This window comes from Gymnogyps californianus, chromosome 7, assembly GCF_018139145.2.
Source record: "Gymnogyps californianus isolate 813 chromosome 7, ASM1813914v2, whole genome shotgun sequence".
NCBI classification, from domain to species: Eukaryota; Metazoa; Chordata; class Aves; order Accipitriformes; family Cathartidae; genus Gymnogyps; species Gymnogyps californianus.
This window is the reverse complement of record NC_059477.1, coordinates 11792263-11807001: the sequence shown is the minus strand read 5'-3', so window position 1 is coordinate 11807001 and position 14739 is coordinate 11792263. Positions and strand designations below refer to the sequence as shown.

The 14739-nt window shown below is 39.1% G+C and overlaps 1 protein-coding gene across 1 annotated transcript in view; it reads left to right on the top strand.

The window, feature by feature from the left end:
* HECW2 (HECT, C2 and WW domain containing E3 ubiquitin protein ligase 2) overlaps positions 1-14739 on the top strand; it is a 114315-nt gene that overhangs the window by 19164 nt on the left and 80412 nt on the right. The window contains exon 2 of the mRNA XM_050899757.1: positions 14275-14382. Within this exon, the coding sequence (XP_050755714.1) occupies positions 14275-14382 (108 nt within the window). The remainder of the gene's footprint in view (positions 1-14274; positions 14383-14739) is intronic.

Here is a 14739-nt window from a genome sequence, read left to right as displayed (position 1 = left end):
ACTTGAATACTGAGCATGAAATGCTAGCTGATATTGTGACTGTCAAAAGGCTGGAACAGGTTAAGAAGAATATTGATCAAATGTCAGAAACTGCAAGCAATGATCAAGTGCAATCAAAAGTGAAGCTGAGGAATCCAGAGACAGTTTTTCCTCTCCTTTCAGTGATGAATCAGTTGTCTCTATCCAGTGTTGAAGGATATCACGTTGCTGGAAATCCAGAGACATTTGTGCCGTTGGAACAGTTCCAGGGTTCAAACCATCAACCATTTGAGAAGGCAAAACCCAGACTAACCACCTGGATCCCTAGATGTCAGCTGCTGTATGTAGGAAAACTCCTTTTTCTGGGCATTTTATCTGTTCTGTGGGTATACAAGAAGCACGTAGGGCTTCTTGTTTTAGCCCTTCGTCCCTAGCAATAAATAACACTTTCACACACCAAAAAAAAAAAAAAAAAAAAAAAGGCTAAAGAAACACCAAGTAAAACAAGGGCTGAAAATGCAGGAGTGATCAAGCAGTTAAATGAACCTGCACAGAACAAGGGCTGAAAATGCAGGAGTGATCAAGCAGTTAAATGAACCTGCACAGGACCCCTGGGGAGTGCAGCTGGCACTGACTTTGCTGCTTGCTGGTTTCAGGAAAGAAAATAGAGCTTTGGGAAACCTGAAGGTGGGCCTTGCTATCAAAAGCAAAATAAAACCACCCAACTAATTGGCCATAAAAGCAGCTGATGGATCATCATGTGCAAAGGTTGGGTCAGCTCTTTGGGTGATGCTGGCTCTGTGGCTCAGAATGTTTTGTGCTCTGAGTTTTACACCCTTGCTAATGATGAATTCATCTTTTTTTTTTTTTTTTTAATAAAAACCTTACGGAAAACCTTCAGTGATTCTGGTTGAAACTTTCACCTGCACAAAAAGCCGCTTGTCATAACTGGCAGAGGGTATGCATATGTGGGCAGTTAAAACACTTAAGTCGTTTTTGTGGTTACACTCATTCTCCTCCATGGCCGTGAGCAGAATATGCCATCTGGCAAGGGAGCGCCTCCTTCCCATTACACGCCTGAGAGCTCCCCACAAATGAGATTTTAGCTCATTAGGATACTTTATGCCCTTACAGGGATTTAAGAAGAAATACATACCTTTTATCTCTTGTACTTTCTTCTGAGTTGCATATTATTTGTTCAGTTCTAGAAAAGAAATATATTTACTGAACTTAGCCTTTTTGTTTGCTTGCAATTTGCATATATACAATTAAAGATTTTTCCAGAATTTATTCAGAATTAGTATACATACCTAATGAATCTATTTGGGCCTTCAGCTCTTTTATTGGAAGTTGTGACATGAATTGAGGATTAGAAGTGCAAGTTCTTCTTGAATGACACAGCTCTTGTGCTGATGGGTTCCTTTACTTTGATGACTGAAGATCATGAAGTTACTTTTCAGGTGTAGCTGCTTATGGTTGGTTGGTGTTTGTCTCTAGCTCCACAGTGCTTGGAAGGTCTTGTCTGTCAAGATGTTGCACGTACAGTAGGTGACAGTTCCTGATCTGAAGTGATTGAGCTCATCCTTTGTGCTGTATGAATATTTTCTAACACTTGCTAAAATGTAAATATTTCTGCCAGTAATATGTCTGTTAGAATATGAATGGAAAAAAGGCACATCAAGTGGATAATGCACCAGTGAATTCAGGTCAGCTTTTATAGAAGATAATTGCAGAAATTGAGGAATTTGTGTCACTTGAGTAAGTTAGAATGGGGCTTTTAAAATTATTGCTGATTTCTGTGATCAGTAACTTGTTCTGGCTTTCCAGCAGTTTTGAGGATCATCTGTCAGGTGAGGTTTTTGACTTGATAAATTTATTAACCTGAAAACTTTGTTAATAAATTATAGTTTCTTGCAATATATCATCATCTCAGTTTTAGGACTAGAGGATGAAAAAAGGAAATAAGCACAATACTTGTCAAAAAGTGTTTGCAAAATTTATGTGAATTTTTGAAGTACTCGCATATTATTAAGTTGTAGGACATGGGAAATAGGATGGCTGCTGATAATTAGGGCTGGGATGGCTCCTATTAATTAGGACAGGAAGTTTTGTAGTTTATTATACAGGTAGTAACAGGCTTGATACTTGCCTTAGATAGTTCTTAGGTACCCATCTTACTACTGTCAGGGTTTCTGATAATAATGTACCAGTACTACTGTAAATCCTCTATAAAGTGGGGTAGTTTCTTCTACTGTATGAGTGGCTGGAGAAAAAAGGAAAAGGGAGCAGAAAGATGGACGAAAAGGAAAGAAGAAAACTAGAAAACATCCTGTGCAAACCTACAGATCAGTAATAACAAATACGCTGGTAATAAATTTTACTCTGCTTCATGGGTAGCCAACATGACGCATATTGCAAAATGTGATCTGGAGAAAAAGGTGAGTACTCAAGCCTAATGTTTCAGTAAGTTTTGGTGGACAATTGCCAAGTACTTGTTTGCTGGTATCTGATTTTAAAATTTCATAAATATAAATAGAACAAAAGACACTTGCAACAGTTTCAAAATACAGATTTAAAATAACATGTGTATGTTTTAAAAATCTCTTCTAGCCTGTTGTGCTTTTACACATGTGCATTTCAGTGATGCGTATGATGTTTAAAGGGCAGATGTACATCTCATAATGATTCAAAACGGTGTTTTATTTTTAGATTTGCAAACAAAAAATAAGTAAAGATAGCACACAGTCATCTTGACTCTATTTTAAGGCCTCTCAGTTATGGCAATTGTGTTTGCTGACTGTTCCACAAGAAAAACCTCTTTTTGAAGGGTAAGTCAGTTACAGGAGAATTACATGTGGAATAAAGTGTACTTGAGGTTAGCTTATGAGCTAGTAATGGTTCTCAAATGAGCCTAAATTTTACCAAAATTAAACCCAGAAGAGATCATTACATCATTCAATCTGATTTCCTGTATATTATGGGCCACTCAGTGCTGTCCAAACTTTAACTAGCTTGAATATTCCAGTTCACAGAAAATTAAAATATGTACCGTTGTCAGAGAGCAGCAGCAGACTGAATTATAATAATGATCTTATTGCAGAGGAGGAATTGTTCCAAGTACATTTCGGGGCTGTGAAGGAGGGAGAGGGATGGGGTTGCTGACCCCAATGGTAGACTTCACAGGGCTACCATAACTATCTTGCCCTTCCTGAAGTGATTTCCACTGTTTCCACTTCAGAAGTGTTTGACCAGAAGAAACCAAACAGAAAGCAAATCCCCCAGTTTCTCTGGTACCTTTCTGCATTGGGTATCTGCATACATGACCAGATGCTGCTGGTCCATAGAAAAACAACATGAAGGCCATGAAATACATGACCCCTCACTTTTTCTGCTGGCTGTGAGATTACATATGATCTGTACCAAGACAGCCACACCAGAGAAAGCCCTCTCTGTAAGTGCAGCTGTGCTAGCAAAATTGTGCTTTTGTTGGTAATGTTTATTTACCAACAGAATTTATCTGGGGGCAGGATAGGCTCTGTTGACAAAAGCACAGCTTTGCTGGTATCGTGTCTTCCACAGCAGGAATACTTTGTTGTATTTTCTAGTTTTTCTGGCAAAGACTTGTGATGGGAACGTGGTCGCAGATAAAAGTGCATGCCCTTTATTCTTGGGAAGCTGCAATCCTCTTCTGCATTCAGCTCAAGCAAGCTCAGCAGCTCATGCACTGCCAGCAAACAAGTGCTTATCTGACGCCATATAAGGTTACAGTCGAGAAGGAAAATGATGAAAAACATCCCACAATAAACTTAGACTGGCAGATTAAATGTGACACAGAAAATCTTAGATACAGCTTTTTTTTTTTTTTTAATTTAACTCTGACAGTATTTACCCCAAAAATGACCCTTTACAGTTAATCAGGAAAAATGGCTTGTGTTTCTAGATTTGCTAAACAGTCCTGTCCCAGAATAGCAGGCCTTTAGAATCCTTGTACACACAGAGATTTTCTTGGTTTTCTTGGACTTGCTACCATTAAGAGCAGGAGATAATCACCTTTAGGCTACAAGGTTGTGGGAGTGTTGGAATGTGTTTGGGGATATGGTGGGGAACTGGATATCACAGAGAGGAGCGTATTGAGAAGAATTATGATTGTGAAGATGGGTTTGTATTGGAGTTTTAACAAGGCGTGAGACACAGCGAAGTGCTTAAAAAAAAAAAAAAGAAAACCATATGATTTTCCTTGATGCTTCTGAAAGCATCAAGGGTGATGCTACAGGAGAGAGACAGGCTCCCCTTTTCCTCAGTATATTGCTTGCATCTTTGCTATCCTCCTGTTCTCTAATCTTTATAGTATGATGGCCCACTGAGTTAGTCTAGTACATTAGATTATAAGTGTAGTCCAACCTCAGTAGCCATTGGTGGCCTAAATCTGAATTTCCGAACTGTTCCCTGCCTGGTGGCCCCTGCTTTTGGCTTTCCCCATGAGGAACAGGCTGTCTCCATCTCCTGCAGATGTCACTTTCCTCAAACCATCAGCAGCTGAGACAATGGTGAGTTGACATGAGAGGTGGTGCAGCTCTTGCCTCAGCTGCATAATGCTTCCTTCAGGAGGAGACGGAAGCATCCTCCATGCTATATTTACCCCCACATACAGCCAGCTGGACCTCAGTGAACTAAATGGTAGGTGATTTATTAGCATTTTGCAAAGATGTAGGGACTTTTCCACAATATGATCAAGTATCTAATGGTCTTTCTGGATAAGGGCATGCTGTACCATCTGTCAGAGTTTATTCAATGTTGTTCTCTAGCTTAATTTTTTGTCTAACGTTATGCCTTTCTCGTAGTATCCGGTCTTTTGTGGTGTGTTGCAGAAACTACCCAAGTGTTGGGTATGTGTGTCATGTAGGATCTGGCTTCCAGGTGAGCCTGGTCAGCTGGCTGGTGACCCATGCTGCACAGAGCGCTTGTGCCGTGGGGCTGGCACATGTGTGAAACCTGAAGTGTAGATGGGAATGAAATGCACATCATTTTATGGAGGAGGGTTAATAAGATTTTCAGGGAAGAGGTTAAGCTTGAGGTCATTTCCTTCCTATTGTTACGCTTTTGAATTTTTGCCAGTGAGATGGGTGAAAGGATTTATTTTTGTCTTTGAATGCTTTGAATTTCAGTGATGTCTTTACTTTGAATATGGAGAAGTGGAATTCCACTTTATTCCTGCCATTGTACTGTGTCATATGTCTGAAAAAATTACTTGTATTTTTTTGCAATATCATTATGTACTGCATTCTAGTTAACTAATCCTTTGAGCTGCTGCTGTGCCTTGAAATATCGCATTGTGTGAGGGCACATGGAGATGCTCTGATCCACATGTTGAAGTGTTAGTGTACATACAGAAGGAAACAAAATGTAGTAGTATAATTCTTGAAAAAGAAGGAAATAGTCCATCTTATGGCCAGTGTCAGCATAAAGGCTGTGCATGAAAATGAGAGCAAGGATCTCGCCACTCTATTAATTTGAGCTTCAAATAGCAAAAAGGTTTAATTGTTTAGTGTTTGGATGGGGTGTATGGTATGGCTTCTACCTTTGCTTTGCTTCTGCAGCTGAAGTAGGAGTGAAGTGTTAGAGAAATACAGCTTATTCCTGACCATCCTGTCAGTCACAGGTAAAAAAATGAATAATTGCTCTTGCTGTGTAAAGTAACAGAGTGCAGTAAATGTCAGCAACATAATATATGTGGTATGTAGGGGGTCGCGGAGGGCACCTGAGGCAATGCGAGTGGAGTCTTTCCTCTTCTTGCCCACAGCACAGGGGCAGTAAGTGGAGGTGTGTGAACCTTAATTTTGCTTGTGCAAGGGAACAAATTGCTGCTGTGCAGTGAGGAACAAACACCTCCCTGCTCTTTTGACCCTGGCTCATGATATTAAATATCTGAATATAGATGATGATGATCCTTCACTGCTAATATAGCAGGACTGTGTCACCAGAAGGGCGATATTTGTGTCTAGGTTGGAGTTCAGAATGTCACCTTGCAGCCTCTGGCAGTCCACCATCACCTTCATGAAGAGCCCCAACAGCCGCTTCTTGCCTATGTGAGGCTGTAAGAGCATCTGTTGTACCCTTCTCTGCCTCTTACTTTTCTGCCTTGCTTTTTGCAGCTGAAGATTTGTGTCATATTTTCATTACCGTCCAAGTTTTCCAGAGTGTTATGAAGAGTAAAGACATCTGTAATAGCATGTAGTAGGATCTAGTAGCTGCTTAGGCAGCTTTTAAGACTGTCCAAGAATTTTGTTCTTCTCAACTTTTTGGGGGGTTGCTCTGTTGACATTCAAGGGAGAACAGTTTCTAGCCATTTATGACGCAGCAGTGTTTTAAATTTCTCTTACAGTAGTCCAGTTCTGGTGTTCTTTACCCTCCTGTCCTTTGAAAATACAGTTCCTAGAGGTGCTCATGCAAACATAAAGTAATAGAGTAGCTTTCAGTTCTACATTAGCAAAGAGTCCATCTTAATTTCTTTGACTGGAAGCATTTTTTGGAAAGTCTTCAAGCCAAGTATGAATAAATATTCCTGTAAGAGTTATTTTTTTTTCCTCTGTTTTTTGTTATCTACTTATTACTAGGAAAACCAAGATTTGCTTTGAGAGCTTGAACCTAGTGCTCCACAAGCATACAATTTCATGAAATGTGTGCTGTGAAGGACTCAATCTGCAGACCACGGACCAGATTGCAAAGCTACCTTTAAGTACCCTTTTTGTTCTTGTGGTACTGGGGCCACTTTGGCATGGTCTGAGTCCTTGCTGTAAGTTGAAGGAGCTGTAGGTCAGCTGCCAGCATCCACCAGGAGACTTGTGAGCCATCAGAGCGTCTGGCAACATGGAGCATTGTCCAAGCCCCTGCGCTGAGGTGGCATTTATCAAACCTGAAAGAGGAGAGGTAGTAATAGCAGCTCTGCCACCTGCTTATCCTCTGGCTCAGGAGTGCCCAGTGCAGAGTTATCCTGGGTTAAAGGCAGCTTCATCCCAGCCAAATGTCACAGAGCAGTCTCGTCTTCTCTAAAATAACTGGATTTGTGGGGAAGTCATGCGGGAGAGCGAAATACTGAGTAAACAAAAGCCAGCACTTCCAGTGAGCTCCCGCTGTGCTCGTTGCTGTGGCTGCCTTGCTGTCATTTCTAGGATTTAACGATCCTCCTGTTTACATCAGCCTGCCCCACACTGCAGGGCTGTGGCTGTGCTTAGGAATCCTCCCATGGACAAGGCGAGGAAGGAAGTGGAGGGAGGATGGGGCTTCGGCATCCTGTACCCTTCGGAGGGGAGTGGCTGCAAATAGCTGAGCTTGAAGGACGTAATACTTTATATGTTTTAACATGGGCTGTTTGAGCCTAGATAAACCCTTGATTAAAGGAGAAGAGGCAGACGATTGTGTGTAACTGCTAGAAACTGCCAGGGAGTTTGAGAACGTCCTTCTAAAACCCTTTCCTTGAAATGACAAGAGGAAGAGAGAGGACAGACGCACCTTGTGGAGCTGAGATTATGCAACAGTGCTAATACAGAGCTAAAGCCTCCAAACTTGAGCTGCGCAGACTGGGTCCAGAAGGCAACTTTTGTAGAAAATAGCATTTGTGATTGGGAACAGGGATGCTATTTTCAGGATCCGTCCTGTAAAACATTAATTTTTTTTTATTCTTCAGTTTGTTAATTGGGCTCAGATGGAGGAATGCAGTTTAGGATCCACAGCCATCCTTTGGAATGGCCAGGTAAGGCTAGAAGGTGCAACTAAGTGTTGATATTTAATTTCAGCAATGTACTGCATACGCTAGTGCTGTCTTCCGTGAGAAATGTTTTGGTTCCACCAGAAAGCCTGTGAAGTGTTCACAGACTGAGATGGGGAATTCTGAAAATCATAAAACATAAGCTGTAAGTAGTGGGTTAATATTTGTTTGTACAGTAGTAACTGATACATAGTGTATTTTAAATGGGTTGACATAATGTGATGTATTATAATAATTCCTTGCGATGGAAGCTCTGCCTTGAAATTGTTAATTTACTTACTGGCTTTCCAGAAGAGGAGTGAGGCCTCAGGTGATAAAATTTGTCTTCTCCTTTAAATGTGTCCTGATGCAATTTTCAATTGCTTTTAAGCATATTTTGGATATAAGGGAGAAATTGATTTAATTCATTAGTTCAGTAAACATTGTGCTACTTGTTTAATGATTACCCACAGACTTTTTTTTAAATTATTATTATTATTATTTTTAGTATTTCTAGAATTACAAAAGGTTACCAAAGTGAAAATATTGCAGAAAATTTAGTGTTACAAACTTTCCCAGTCAGTTGCTCAAAATCCACAGTAAGTACTCTTTGGAATGTTCTTACTAATCTTACATTTTGGTGATGGTCTGTTTTACTGCTGGGAAGTCTGTGCTCACACCAGAAAGCGGAGTACACTTACTGGCACCGGGACTGAGGTTTTGGAAGTCATGCGGTAAAATGCACGTAAATCAGATTTCTGTTTTACGTTGGAAATACTATCCTAGAGATCTCCTGATGGTTGGCTCAAATTAAGTTCAGAAATATTCTCCGATGCAGATGAACTACAAACATGTTACTTTTAAAGACTGAGTGAAATGGCAGAGTAAAATAGATAGAGTGGGACCATTCTCAATAGTATGCTTATGAGAGAAACTGATGGCAGATCCATGAATCTCAGCTTGAGACAAAACTATATGTAGCCTTGCTATCTACCAGCCTTCCAGCTGCTCTGATACATACTGCAGGAGAACACCTGACAAGAGAAATAACATTTAGATCGATGCTTTATAGGCTTCCCCGGGCTGAGTACAAACATCCCTCTTAATAATTGGATACATCACACACGTCATCTTCAGTGCCCAAGAATTTATTAAAATTAACCTAAAATGCTAAGGAAGTCAGCATTTTGACAATCTGAACTTAATTTAAAATTTTAAATTAAGAATAAACAATACAAACACTTGAAAAGATTTTGCATAAAACATCTTCCAGAAAGGGATGAAAAAATGGAGATTGGGATGTAAATCCCAAATGAGGATAACAGAATTATGCAGGGATACAGTGGTGTTACCAATATGATTGATCTTTTCTAAGATAAGCTGGACAGATTTTTCAAGAGCTGTGAATTAGAATATCCATATATGGTAGTGAAAGATGAAAATTGTAAAATTGTGTATAATTAAAACCATTAAGTGACAGTTGGAATCTGTTAAGCATCACCTTCTCTTGGAGCTTTACATATAAGCATCTTTATAAATGTGTTACAGAAAAGAGATCAGTATGCAAAAGTTTGAAGCTCTTAGATTGCTATATATATATTTTAAATTTTTTTCCTATGCAGTAAGCACTCTGTGGTGTTTCTACACTAGGAGTTTTTGACTTCTATAGTGTTTTGGTATTTGAAGACTAAAAATCCTTTGTATTCATGGAGACAAGCCTTTTATCACATAACCTAACACTACTGACAACAGAAACTGGGACCAGAAGATGAGCATTGGTTTGCATATGACCAGTCTGTGCACTGGACTATAAGGCTTGTTTCAGATATTAATCAGTAGCAGTTCTTGTTTTTTAACTGTCTTATAAAAGACTGTATCTTGTTTGTTTGTTTGTTGATTTAAGCTATACAGGAGGACTCTGTAAGGTGATGGATTTCAGGTATTTTATCCTGTTTCCTAAGACAGAAATAGTGAAAGCGATAAGACACAAAGAACAAAATGTGAACTCCACAGAAGCCTCCTGACCCCTGATGTCAGATACTGACTTAGCAGGGCTTTCAGCACTCCCATAACATCCTCATGCAAAACCGGGAGTAGCAGTTGATAAACCAGATGGTTGTGCTGCCATTCAGACAGGCTGGAGAAATGGGCAAACAGGACTGTCACGAAGTTCAAAGGGAAATGCCAAGCCCTTCCCCTGGGGAGGAATAACCCCTGACACTGGGACAGGCTGGGAGCTGACTGTCTGGAAATCAGCTTTGCAGAAAAAGACCTGGAGGTCCTGGTGGACAAGAAGTTGAACAAGAGCAAACAGTGTGCCCAGGCCACCCACTGGCATCCTGGGCTGCATTCGGAAGAGCCTTAGCCAGCAGGTTGAGGGAGGTGGTCCTTTCCCTCTACTCAGCACCGGTGAGACACATCTGAGTGCTGTGTCCAGTTCTGGGCTCCCAGTACAGAAAAGGCATGGGCATACTGGAGTTTCTTGTGGCTTTTACTCGTTTATGGACATAATTTTATTGTGAAAACTAATTCTGTAAAAATGATACCTTCTTCTTTCATTGCACTGTTCATCCATTTATCCAGTACTTCTAGATTGCTTTTCACATAAGATAGCCATACTGAATTGACACATGCCAGAGGGAGCTGCATCCCATTCACTGTCACATCAGGGCAGAACTGTGGACACAGGTGGAGAACTACAATGCTGACACAGAGAGCACAAGCTGTGGGTATTACAAATGCCGTTGGTATCTAACTTACCTTAAAGGGTGTTGTAATGATGGTGAAGCCTGAAAGTGGAAAAAAATGAGTGCAGTTCTTAATACCAGGTTTGGCTGATTGCTTAGCAGTTAAGTGAAGAAAACATTATTACTCAGAACACATTTGCTTTACAGTGATTTCAAGGAGCACTAGTCAGTGTGAAGTTCCACACAGTGATACATTTATTACTACCCGCTCTTCATTGTAGAACATGTCTCACAGACGCTGATTTGTGCAGGGGTTGCAGCTCTGAGAAGTAAGTTACTTCCTGTAATATTTTGTGTGTTAAGAATTATTGAAAATAGAAAGATACTGTGCATCTTGCATTGTTTTATTTCTTTCAGAAGTGTAGACTCACTGGACAAGATACCAATGCAGTAAGACAGTATTTTGTTGCATATTTTATGTTCTGGGAAGGGATATTTATATCTACTCTTTGGCCCAGATTCTGGAACAGCTGCCAGTTTCACAAACAGCAACAATTATGTGCTAAAAGGGGACTAGAACGTCTTAGAATTTAAGTTCCCTATGGAATATATATATTGTGTGGGTGTATATATGTGTATGTATGTATGTGCACATACATACATATACATGATTTGGAGAAGAGGAGAGATGAGGTACTGGCATTCTGACACTGCTTTTTGTGCTCTCAAACACTTTTTTTTTTGCACAGCTGAATTTTACTGAGACTATCACTGTTTAACTTTTTTTATTGCAGTGTTGATAAGTAAATTTCGGCAATATTGTGTACTTTAATGTTTTCATGCTATTTGATTTTTTTTTTTTTTTTGGCTGTTCAGTTTATTTTTTTAAAATCCATGAACTGAGGTTTGAAGTTATTTTTCCATATGCATTAGTAATGTTATTTTTTTCCCCTATGTGAATAACATCATAAAAGTAGAAAAAAAAACTGTTTCAGAAGAAAATCAAAGCTGTCCAAAATAAATTCTGTAATTTGAGTCAATTTTTCATCCCTCTGTCTCCACCACCTTCTGTTGCAATGGCAGCATGCCTGTGGGCAGAGTATCAATCATTTAGTCTTTGTTGCTGCAAAGGAGACTGTTCCTTCATGAAAGGGCTGAAAATCCAGGCACTTTCTTAAGTGTTCAGTTTTATTAAATAAGGTATAAGAAAATGTTCTGCTTTCTTGTAATTATCAGCTCCAGAATTTGAGACTCAGTTCATGTAGGACCTTTTCTGAAGCTCACTAATGTCCCTGTAAAAATTACCATTGACTTTATTTAGTTACTGATTTAAAAAAAAAAAAGAACAATTTCTTGTGCCTTAATGTTGGAAATCTCACTGTTAAAGGCATATTTCATTGCTTCAGAGTTCCTTGATTTGTTGAACAAGGTAAGAATAAAAAATTTCATGTTTATGGTTGTAATATACCAAATATCTGTCCTTCTGCTTAGAATTATGAACAGACTCTTCTCCAATTGATTAAATACAGAAATTCAGAAGAACTAGAGCATGTTAGGGGAGGTGTTTTTTTGTCATACAATACATCTTTATTTACCTAGACGTAATAAGAACACTGAATAATTTAAAACTATTTGTGTTTCAGATAACTGTGGCATTTTTAAAGAATCTGCTCGCTTTTGGTAGTGATGGTTTGGATAACCAAGTTTGTGTGGTGAACCAAAATAGGCACTAGTGTAGACTTGCTGGAAGTTAAGCTGGATCTCATGGCTTCCCAGAGTTCTGTCTGTGGAAGATAATAGTGGGGCCTTGGGTTAGGAAGGCACATTAAAAAATAAAAAAGTAAATAAATAAGTCAACAGTATATTGTTTCGGTTAGAGTGTCATTGCAAACTACATACAGTGATATTTTTTTTTTTTTTTTTTTTTAATTTGAGGCCCATGGGATGATTTACAGGCTGTACTTTCAGAGTTCCTCTTTATGTAGCTTTAAATAAACACATGGGTGAGATACAACTTTGTTTACTCTGAAAGTTTTTTGCTGTAATGAAGAATAAGTATGCATGTTTTAGGTTTTTACTGCCTGTGTGCCTGACTTTATGGTGTATGCAGTTTATGTACTATCATGTTGATTCCATGCAAAAAGTTAAGCCTGAGGGTATTATATGCTCGAGGATCATAGGCGTTAGGAGAACCCTTCTTGTTGTCGTTGAGATAATAATGAAACTATTGTGGGCTCATCATGATGTTGAGGTGTTCAGACCACAGCTTTCTGAAAATTCTCGGTCGCACATGCCTGGAGGCATAAAAATGTCAGTAGCTTGCCATGGCCACCTCTTGACTCTCCAGAGCTCTTCCAGATTGTGGACAGAGTGTGTAACTTACCCTTGAGCAATCACAGAAGTCCAGCATGTGTATGGTAATGTTTTGCATGTCAGTTTGGTGGAATGTGAATGTATAGACTGCACTAATCGTGATTCAGCAGAGTTATCGTGCATACACTGAGATGAGCAGTCAGAATGAAAAGAAGAAAGAGAAGCTTTAGTGTAAGTTTATATTTTTAAGATACAAGTAACAAAGCTGCATTGTTTATTATTCTTTCATAAATAGCATATGGATTTCTAAAATGTAGGCGACAATTCTGCAGTCTTATTTATGTGGGAGTTTCTCCCAAAGTACAAAGAAAACTTGCTTGAATGGATAGGAGCTTCATGAACAAAGCCATAGTAGACTAAGTTCTTAGTGAAGTCTTTTTGAGACTGCAGAATGCACTCAAATGTATGGAATAAAACAGGATTTTTTTTTTTTTTTTTTAAATTTAAGACTACGGGATATCAAGTACCACTGGAAAGACTTAGGATGTTGTATTTGAGGTCGCAGGTATAATTGTCTAATTAAGAAACAGCTGCCTAAATGCACTTGTAAAACATTATGGTGCATACTTCCAAAGAACTTCCTGTACAAAAGAGTTAAGTTGCATTTTTGTCAGCTTCCTCTGGGTCATCGTAACTAACCTTTGTGCCCTTTCAAACAGCTTCTCACTCTGGGTTTCTTTCATTCATACAGCATTCTGGGTGCCTGAATACAGGCTGGTAAATAAAAAGCAAACCCCAAGACCTGTGTTTGTTACTGTTAGGACAAAAAGCTTAGTTCAAGAGGGGAAAACACTGATATTGCTAAGCTGATCTGCAGATACTTACTGTTTGCTTCTCCGTTCTCTTTTGAATGTATTTTGCTGAATCTCTCATTTGTGTCTCTGCCTTACTAAGTGACAGTTCTGCGCTTTGAGCCTGTAACTTAACTTCACTGATAGGGAATAGTACTGTACCTGTCAGGAAGCTGGAAGTGTCAGATTTTTTGGTGTATGTATAAAAATATTCTCACTAGTTTCTAAAACATAGGAATATATTAAAAACTGAAGTAAGTCTTGATACCTCTAGTTGTAATTCCATACTTCCTAGCTAGGGAATGAATGCTATGTTTTCACATCACAGAGCAGGACCACTATATAAAACAGTGTGGTAACTCTGTGATGAAGTTTCAATCGGCTATACACTCCCAATAGCCTCTCTGTTGAGTTAGGGAAGTTTTGGAATTTAATACTTTACCTTGGCAGGTCACCTCTTACAGGAAACTATATATTTACTTTGGCTGTATGTGTGTCTGCTCTCCCTGCATAAATTGATCTAACTATCAATGGTGAAAGAGAAGCCGTTTATCTTTTGCCAGTTAGTTTGATTTTTTAAATTTTTTTTTTTTAACACAAGTCATTGTTTGTATCTGTCTCTTGAAACAGAAAACCAAGAAAACTACTATTATAAATACTACTTGACAAAACTTTTTTTTTTCCCCCTCTCCTCTTTCAGATGAGAACTCTCCAGCCAATTTCTGGGATTCCAAGAATCGGGGAGTGACTGGAACACAAAAAGGACAAATTGTATGGCGAATTGAACCTGGCCCCTATTTTATGGAATGTGAGTACCTATTTATCCAATGCATATCCAAAGGCAAGCATGCCTTTGTGTCAAGGCGAGTCAACAGGATGGCATTTGATATCCATTTCACCAGTCCCTCTGATAGAGCAATACGATCAAGTCCTTTGGTTTAAGGGGCAACATTTTCCAATGCATTTGCTGGACATTCTAAAAATGGAGTTGAGCTTAGATGTACATTTGTATTCTAGGGATGTTCTTAGACAGCATGCTTCAGTTTAAGGGAGGAAGAAATTGCCTTGTGCAATGTCGTATAGCATATATGCATTGAAAGATGAAGTCCCTTCCCAAGAAGTTTAAAATTTCAGCTGGACAAACATTAATGGTAAATGCACATGA